General features: G+C 35.2%; 1 protein-coding gene across 1 annotated transcript in view; it reads left to right on the forward strand.

Annotated features, from left to right (window-relative positions):
* The window catches only part of ADAM28 (ADAM metallopeptidase domain 28), a 116,002-nt gene extending 107,919 nt beyond the window's left edge, over positions 1–8,083 (forward strand). Inside the window, exons 20-23 of the mRNA XM_006884912.1 lie at positions 2,935–3,013; positions 4,662–4,727; positions 5,349–5,414; positions 8,063–8,083. Of these exons, the coding sequence (XP_006884974.1) occupies positions 2,935–3,013; positions 4,662–4,727; positions 5,349–5,414; positions 8,063–8,083 (232 nt within the window). The remainder of the gene's footprint in view (positions 1–2,934; positions 3,014–4,661; positions 4,728–5,348; positions 5,415–8,062) is intronic.
* The last annotated feature ends 2,061 nt before the right edge of the window (positions 8,084–10,144 follow it).

Consider the following 10,144-nt stretch of genomic DNA (forward strand, 5'->3'; position numbering starts at 1 on the left):
TTAAATTGTGGTGCTGAAGACGTGGATTGAATATCCCATGGACTGCCAAAAGAACAAGAGATAAAAGTGCAGCCAAAGTGCTCCTTGTAGGCAAAGATGGTGAAACTTCATCTTTCTTTTATGGCCATGTTGTTGGAAGAAGCTATTCCTTGGGAAGGGATCTTATGCTTAGAAAGAACTATGATGCTTAAAAGGAATATTGTGCTAAGAAAGATGGAGGGTCAACAAAAAGGTATTTAGCCCAATGATATGGATTGACACCGTGACTGCCGTAATGGATTCAAGTGTGTCAGAGATTGTGAGGATGGCACAGAATAGGACAAGGTTCTGGTCTATTGTTCATAGGGTTGCTATGAGTTGTATTTGTTTCAATAGTACCTCACAACAACAACAATAATATATAGGATAGGGAGCTGTGGCAGTCTGATGGGTAAGAAGTTGCCCTGTCAACTAAAGGCATGTTGGAATCTATCAGCTCCTCATGGAAGAAAGGTGAATGACAACCTCCCATATGAAAAATCCACTGGAGGGCCAGCTATGACTTGGTTCCAACTCAATAGCAGTGAGTTGAATTATTCTGAGATATAGAAAAATTGCTGTACTAATCCCATTTATATCCACTACCTCATTTAATCATCACAAGGTGGTAGCTGTTGTTATGTGCCGCCGAGTCACTTGCGACTCATAGTGACCCTATGTACAATAGCCCTATACTGTGCTCTTTCCTGTGCCAATCTTATTATCTCTGACACGCCTACCCTCATAACCCCAGTCACTGAACCTCATCGAGGGTCTTTTTCTCTTGCACTGTCCCTCCACCCTTCTAAGCATGACGTCCCTCTCCAAGGACTCATCCCTCCTTGCAACATGTCCAAAGTATGTCAAATGAAGCTTCAGTATTCTTGCTTCCAAGTAGTATCCTGATCTCACACTCTCTAGGATGAACCCGTTCTTTCTACTAGTAAACCATGATGTTTGTAGTTGTTGATTGCCTTCGAGTCAAGCACAATTCATAGCGACCCTATGAACAAAAGGCCTGAAGGCCCTCTACAACTATCGACATTTAGCAAAGTTCTTAGAGTTTCCAGAGGCATGTTGTTTAGGAAGTGGATGTCACTCCTGCTTCAAAAGCAGTCCATGATATATTCAATAATCTTCTCTAGCACCACAGCTCAAAGGTATCAATTCTTCTTCTAGCATCCTTAGTCATTGTCTGGCTTTCTGACACATACCAAGTAATTACAAAGACAATGGCCTGAATCAGGTGCACCTTAGTCTCCAGACTGAAATCATTGCTCTTAGTACTTTGGAGAGGTCTCTGACAGCAGACTTTCCCAATCCAATCCAATCCAATCCAATTCATCTTGTTATTTCCTGGCTGTTGATATCAATAGTGTTAATTGTGGAGGCAAGCAAAATGAAGGTGTTAATAATCTCAGTCTCTTCATTGTCTATTGTGATACTGCCAGTAGGCCCATTGTTTTCTTGCTGTTGAGCTTCAGTCCATACTGAAGGCTGCAAACTTTGACTTTCAGCAGCAAACGCTTCAGGTCCTCCTCAGTTTCAGGCAACAGGGTTGTGTCGTCTGCGTAATGCAGAGTGTTGTGGAGACTTTCTCCAATTCTGATGCTACATTTCTCCTCATAGAGCCCAGCCTTGCAGATAATCTGTTCTGCATATAGATTGAAAAATTATGGAGCTAGAACACATCCCTGGAATACGCTCTTCCCAATTTTGAATGATGCAGTGTTTCCTTGCTTGGTTCTGATGACTGCCTCCTGATCCAAGTATAGGTTCACTTATATTCTGGCAGATTAAAAAGGATTTATGTTTTAAGTGTAAAGTATTACATTTATATAAATATATATCATCTTTGCAAGCAATCTTATGAGGTAAAGTTTTTTGCATGTTTCAAATACAAAAATAGAAACTCATTAGAACTAACTACTACTTTAAAGTTTTACAAAGTACATGATGGAAGCTTGATTTTCACCTAGGTCAGATCATTTTAGGAACATGATTTTGACATATGATCTTACATCATTATGATCCTGACAAAAGATATTTTTACAATATCTCTATAACCATTTTTGGAGACTAATTCATCTAAAACTTTTGAAGAAATTATATAGAAAAAGGCATTCATTATATAATTTAATAAAAATTGGATGTGCACACAACTGTTATTAAGAATCAGAATTGTTTATGCAATATTATTCAAAATGGGTTACCTGGAGGACATTATGCTGAGTGAAATCTCTCAGTCATAAGAAAGACACATACTATATAGTGCCACTGTTGTAGAAAGGGACTGACATCAGGGTTGGGATAAGACTGAAAAAAACCTGGATAAATTATGTATTGAAACAGATGAGGGAGAGAACAGTTTAAAAGCGATATATGATAGGGTATTATGGTTATCACAAGAGTCCAGAATGAAGGTTTCATAGTGGAGTGTACTCGGGCAGGGATGGGGGGGGATATTGTATACCAATGGAGGAATATTTCTTTTACTTTTCAAAGAGAAGATCAAACAGGGGGGTGAGGTGGGGGAGGAAGAAAAATGCAACAATTAATGAATGGAAATACAAAATCTCTGTAAATGTTCATTAAAATAAATTAAAAAAACAATCAGAGTTTTGTAAAGAACAAAAAGAAAAGGTGATAATTAAAAGTACAGTAATATATAGAAAGTACAGTATTGTACAAAAAGTATAGGAACACATAAAAAGAAAAAGAAAAGATGATAATGTAAAAGTGCAATTAGGCAATTAATAGAGAACTGAAAGTGTAATAGTCCCCAAAGGAGAAGATAAAAGCCCAACCATAAACCGAAGATGACACAATGTTCAAAGGAAGTTGACATATTTTATGTGTTGTGACACCATGCTGGAGGAACTGATGAATTAATTTTTATGAAATTTTTTCACACAGGCCATTGTCCCGCTCTGAAACAAAACCCAACAAACAGAAGAGGAAACCCCAGATGGCGAAAGCTGTTCAACCACAGGAGGTGAACTATAGTTTGTACTGTTTGTCTTGAGCAGTGACATCACTAGGCCTTAGACCTACCTAGTGTGAAAACTTAAGGTGTTACATACATCCTCCCCTACAGACTTCTTCCTATACTAGACCATACAGAATCCTTAGCAATAGTTATCATTAATTTCAATCTTAAGATAAAGCTATGAATATAGTTGTAAATTGCTTAATGTAGTATCTCCTGTTGTTGTTAAATGCTGTTCAGTCAACTATGACTCATAATGACCGATCTGATAACTGTCCATCCTCACAATTTCTGACACACTAAAAATATTCTTAGAGAGTATGAATACTAACAAAAATAATTTTAAAACACTCTTAGTAACTAAATGTAATTTCCCCCTTCTTTCCCTTTAATCGCTACTTCCTTCTCAAAAAAGTTATTGATATTGGTTCACAAATACTACTTAAAACAATATCTAAAACATAGGAAAATTTGACAAAAATAAGTAACTAAAACAATTTGTGCTTGTAGAATGTAAGGGAAAAAGGTGTGTTGAAGCACTGTAATTGGTAATGATAGTTCTGACTTAAGCACAGTAGGAAGTACATAAAGTAAATTAGCATAGAATTTTAGTCTTCTCTGAACTTAGAGAAAGGATGATAGTTATAGAAAAACTTCAGGTCTTTTTTCACAGGGTTGCTATGAATCATGCTTGACTCGATATCTATCAACAAAAATTATACTGGCACATGTAAAGGGGGATTATGGAAAAAATGGTTTTTGTTGCTATAGTAACTTCAAGGCTATTTTCATTTAAAAAATAATACATTTCTGCTGAACCACAGCACAGAACTTTATAGATGGTTATTTTGTTGCCCCCTCCCTCTGGTAATTTCACGTGGTTCAGTCTGCACCCACAATAATGCAACTGGACATGGGCCTACATTTGTGATTCTGTCCTTCTCTACCCTAATCATCTAGTATTTCTGCACTGCAAAACTTTACAAATGTATTCTAGCATTTAATACTTAGCATTCGCCACTGGTTCTGTAATTGTGTATAGTTCAGAATGTAATCCTTTGTCCTTTGTTAAATCTAAAACAAAGTGTCTCTTAAGTGTGGACAAATGTTCCTGGAGGATTTGCAAAACAATAAAAAAGAGGACAAGAGGAAGCAAATGCTCAATGTCTCTCCCTGATTATAGATTGATTCCTTATTTCTTTTTGCCATTTTCCCATAGAGACAACACATGTATGCATTAACCTTTAATTCCCTGGTTGTATCCTGTAAGCTTAGAGGGTTTTTTAACAGCATATTCTTCCCATTTAATTTTTTCCCCATTCATTCATTGTTGCACATTTTCCTCCCTGCCCACCTCTCCCCCAATTCACTTTTCTCTTTGAAAAGAAAAAAAATATATTTCATAATCTTAGAGATTTTAATAAAAGTCAGTTAACTGACTTTTAACTGAGTAATGATGTCTTTGACAAAAATTTAGCTGTTCTTAATCATTTTTGGTAAATATTTCTCAGAGCAGAGTAACTGGGGTGTGATCATCCTCAGTCTACTCTCTTGGTCTCATCCTGTTTTGGAGGAACCAAGTCTTAAACACATTGCTTATTTGGAAGTTATCCATAGGAAATATATATTTTCTCTTAAAAATATTTCTTTTTAGATGAATCAGATGAAGCCCCCTGTGTCTGAACTACCGATAGAAGACACTGAGCCTCCAGCTTCTTTTGTGAGTATAAACACGTGTCTGAAAATATCCCCTGAGTTCAATCACGAGGCAATAATCATGATAGGTGAGGTCTTCTGTAACTAATTGAAAACTGTGTGAATAGTAATATAATACACAGAATCTTCATTAATAATATTTAAAATATAAAGTATGAGAATGTGCACTTCTTTTTTTATATTCCTCAATTCTACTACCCTTGAATGTTCATCCAGGAAGTTCACAACAAGCAGTTGTGTCAAAACTGCCCCATGGCTGATCCTCCTTCAGGTTTTCAGAAACAGTACACCACACTGAAAAACGTTGTCCATCCTTCTCCCACAGAGCAGCTGGTCAATTCAAATCATATATCTTGAGGATTACAGCACAACTTCACCAGAACTTCCTTCACGACAGGCAGAGAGCACCTATTCTGCTTCATAGTCTCTCCATCCTATGCCCAGGAATTGTTTCTGAGTTGTATGTGTGCAGTTAAATGAATGTAATCAAGCTACTGAGTTTAGACTATGTTCATAGCTAGGAACACTAGTTATTTATTTCTGAAAAGGATTTACTTTGTTTAAATTAAACACCATTGTATTCAAGGTCGTACTCTTTCATTAAAAATATTTATCTTCTTATTAGCTACTTACGAAGCCAAATTTTCCACCACCACCAATTCCTACATCTGTATCATCTTCCTCTTTCCTTGTAAGTATCAAATTGTCACCAAGTGACTTTTCTTTTAGTATCTCCTTTCCAAATCTGTACACCCAGTTCAAAAATTAGAATGCTATCTTCAAAAGTGTGCTTCTTTATCAGGATATATGCTTCCAGGACTTAAGTTATTATAGCACTTTTGCTTTAAGAATAACTAAGAATATGAGGCTTGTTCACTGACATTATTTAAGGCATTAATTTGTATTATTGAAAAGGTGCTACTGATACATAATTGCTAAGATATTATATGATGATATAGTTACATAGTTTACATAATTGCTAAAACACGAAAAAATGTTCTACTTTATGAACTAAACTATCATCTTCTGAGGATCATATGGAGATGATTACTGTAGGAGATTTTTTTATGATACAACACAATTTATCCTTTTCTTCTTATTTATCATAGAGTAAATCCTTTTATTAGTCAGAGTTTCATACAGGGCATAGGGGATGAAAAGTAGGCAACATGTAAAAAAATCTGGAATAAAAATCAGGCACTCATATGATAAAAAGAGAATAAATCCATTGAGGAGAGCATGTTTACTTCTTGTATGGTGCTATGTTGTAAGTAAATGAATAAGAGCTAAAGTTTAAGTTCTTATATTTAGTTTTTGTCAGTAAATATTTAAATTTAATGGGGAAATAGTCTATATTAACATAAAACACTCAACTGCTCACTTTTGATGTATTCTAACATGAGCAACAATCAACGGGAAGAAAATGTTGAGGGGAAAAATAAGTTAGAAGAGGGTTTTTGTTTTATTTTATTTTTTAATTTGCTATTAGGAGGAAGTTGGAGTCAGAAAAATTAAAATGTGAGGAATTTCCATTAGTGAAATAGCTGAAATTTAAACTGGATTTTGAAGGTTAAGTAGACTTTTAAAGAGGCAATGTGGGGTTCAAGATTTCAGATCAGTATGTATAATTTAGGTTGGTAAAAGCCCAGTATTTCTGATGACTTAGCCTTATTTTTCTCCTGAATATAGCATAAAGACACAAAAGTACTGCCTTCTACACTTTCCAAGGATAAACCAATATCTACATCTAAGGTAAAAAGTCCATACCCAAACCATTCAAATCTTATAGCACTCCTACTTTCAGAGAGAAATGTTTTATCCATGCATTCTCAAAGAAATTCACCTACACAATTCTGTGGTGGGAGCCAACGTGAATGTTTTTATACGTAGAGCAATAGTCAAATGGAGAAATATGGAAGGGTCCTAATTATACAACTCTAGTGTCCACTTGCTGCTGTACAGAGGCAACTTGTGGTCACTGTGAAGCTGAACACTGTGACACTGACATGCCAAATGCGATAATGGTTATCCATGGTCGACAGTGTTTGGTGGCGCTCCCAGGCTAAAACAAGCTTGGAAGCAGGAATGGCATCCACTTCTGTAAATAGCTTGCCTCGGGAAACCCTACGAACACGGAGAAAGGATGAAAGTCAAGCAACTGTCAACGACTTTCATTCATAGGGTCCTATGAGTAGCCTACGACTCAATGGCACTTAACAACAACAATGACCTAAGTATTAATTTCTCAGACACATTTCCCATGGGATAGCAAGGATGAAGGAGATGTAATCATAGTTTCTTATACCTCACCTAGTATTCCTACTTAATAGTATGCATGATTACAAGGAATTTCAGTTCCTAATACAAACACAAAATAACAAAGACAGTTATGGGGTTGTGAACAACTGACTTAAGAACAACTTATAATTATAAACTAACCCCCCAAAGCCAACTATGTTAAAATTTGAGATACATGAAATGGTTTGTAATAACAAACAGGATAATTCTCATCAAATCATTATTAGCATTACTGTTGTGTTGCTAAAAGCTCTTTAAGTGTGTCTGGAGATCTTCCTTTAATGTTTAAATGCATATTTATGTACACAGTATGCTAAGACAAACATTTGACTAACTGATGTTGGGCATACCTAGTTGTTTTGACTTTCATAGTTCAACTTAAAGATAAACAGGAAAAGAATTCATTTGAAATCTAGGGGCAGCAAGTACTTCATAATTATATAAAACATCTGATTTTTTAAAGAAGTTCATCATTTGAGAATTTTGGTTTTTAGGGCTCAAATCCAAAAGTCTGAAGCAATGGCCAAACAAGAATTGGTGAAAGACGTCCGGAAAAGTAAGAAGTCTGGAAAACCGTGATTCAAGAGACATAGACTTACTTCCATATTATTTGCTTTTGATGTCCAAGAAGTTGACATCTTTTTGATTATGTTACATTTTCAAGAGATTAGAAAAGATTTATTTTTCAGACAAGATGCCGCTGGGCAGGTAGATGACTATGAAGGAGGAGATATAAAGTTTCATGTCGACTTACATGACTTAACACTCCAATCTCCAATCTTTGGAGTTGTGTTTTGTTTTGTTTTAGTTATGAAACTAATAAATATTTTGGAAACCTTGACTTTCTCTTATTAGTAGAAATTAACTCTTATGAAAAACAAATAAATAAAAAATCACAGGAAACTGGATAGAGTGAGAATAACAATTTTATATCTATCATTACATAAGTAGTTGTATCTTGATTGTTTTATGCACTAATATAGAACCCACCGTCCAGAATAAAATTATTTAAGCGTTATTTGTTTTATATTTCTCTTCCAGCTATCTTGTGATAATAAGTAAAAAATAGTCTCCCATAGCTATTTATATTACTGGCAAGGTTACAGTAAACTTTGTTTCAGTATGAAAAAAATTATTTTGGTATGTTGATATCATAAAGAGAGTGCTGATCCCACAGGTCATGTCCAGACTACGGATGTACTTCATTTGACCTGAAAGATGTTAACCACGTAGTATTTTTTTTAACTTATTGCCAATATTTTAAAACTGAGAGTTCTTGCATAAACTTTCAGTTTTCCAGCTTTTAAAAAGTAACTAGATAGTCTGTCAACACTGGAGATATGTTGCCTAAAACCAACAGTCAGCTTTACTAAGTGGTGGTAGAGTAAGCTCTGTAAGTGGCTTGCCAAATATTCCCCTTATCTCTTGCTTTGCAAAACTCCTATTACATTCAGGTTCAAAAGCAAGCATAATAATCTCATTTCCTTCCCAGTTGTTTACTTGGAGGTATGCCTCATAGGTCATACCTCTGTTTTTTGTTTGTTTGTTTGTGATTTCTTTGGTGTTGGATTTCCCTTCCCCTCCATGTGAAATAATCAAAAGGTATATTGGAGAATTTCTGGGAAATATTTTCTTATCCTTTCCTCTGGATGTGCCATCTAGATATCCTAATGTCGTGATTAACAGGGCTGGGTTGATACACTGAATAAAATAGAGCAGAAAGATGAAAGGAATAAAAACCGGCTCTTTACTGATGTCTTTGAACTGATGTATTAATTAATAGCAGAGATAGCTAACACTTTTTGGGACTTGTGAGATTAATAAAGTTTCTTTATTGTTTAAGCCCTTGTGAGTTGAGTTTTCTATTATTACTGCTGAAGAAGTAGCCATCTCATCATCAAGTCACAAGCTTTCCATTGCACTGTCACAACCACTGTTTCTTTATTTAACCTGCTTCATTCACTTACTTGACTTCTACAGGTATTTGCTTCATAGGAAGAATTTATCAACAAGAAATATATTTGCCATTGTAGTGTTGTAGATAAACTTATTCTGACCTTAGAAATGAAGTTCATTTTTCATTAAATCCAGAGTACAACTATGAAGTCATCCACATTATATTAGTTTTACTTTCCATGTGGGAATTTGTTTAAAAACACATAAAAAATTATTGCTTCATCTGCAGTGGAGCTTCCAAATGGCCCTGTTCTCACTGAGAAATAAATCCACTTTCTTGTAAAGTCATATCCTATTTGTGACTGGTTTATGAGTTTTCGTTGTATTTAATTGCTGTTTACAAATTTTCTTTCTATCCTTGGCAAAAGATGAACATAATTCTTTATAATATTGATAAAATTGAAATGTTTATGAGTCCTCAACTTGCCGCCTACCATGGCAGTTACAAGAAAAAAAGCCATTTTTCTCTAAGAAATATGCCAGATGTTGTTAGATGTCATAGAGTCAACTCTGAGTCATCATGGTCATATGAATAACAAATCGAAATTTTGCCATATCCTGAACCATCCTTACCATCCTTGTCATGTTTATACCCACTGTTTTAATCACTGTGTCACTCCATCTTCGTACAAGTTTTCCGTTGTTCACTGAACCCACTACCTTTCTCAATTTCATCTCCTCTTTCAGGGACCGGCCGCTTCTGACAATATATTCAATGTGTGTGAGACAAAGTCTCATCACCCTTGTCTCTAAAGAGCTCTCTGGTTGTACTTCTTCTAATATAGACTTCTTTGTTCTCTTGGCATATCCGATATTCTTTGCCAATATTATATTTTGAAGGTATCAGTTCTTCCATTCTTCCATATGCATTTTTCAACTTTCATGTGTTTATCAAGCAATTGAAACCATTATGGCTTGGATCAGGTCTCTAAAATAACATGCTTACACTTTTCTACTTTGGATACATTGTCTGTAGATTTTCCGAATGCATTTTATTTAAAAAAATTTCTTTGTTGCTGCTACCCTGAGTGTTAATTGTACATCTAAGTATAATGAAATCACTGACAGTTGACATCTTTTCTCCATCTATCATGATGTTGTCTATTGGTCCAGTGCTGAGGATTTTTGTTTTCTTGATGTTGAGGTGTAATCCATAGTGAATTCTAT

This window comes from Elephantulus edwardii, unplaced genomic scaffold (assembly GCF_000299155.1).
Source record: "Elephantulus edwardii isolate Elephantulus edwardi_28Jun2011 unplaced genomic scaffold, EleEdw1.0 scaffold00038, whole genome shotgun sequence".
Taxonomy (NCBI): Eukaryota; Metazoa; Chordata; class Mammalia; order Macroscelidea; family Macroscelididae; genus Elephantulus; species Elephantulus edwardii.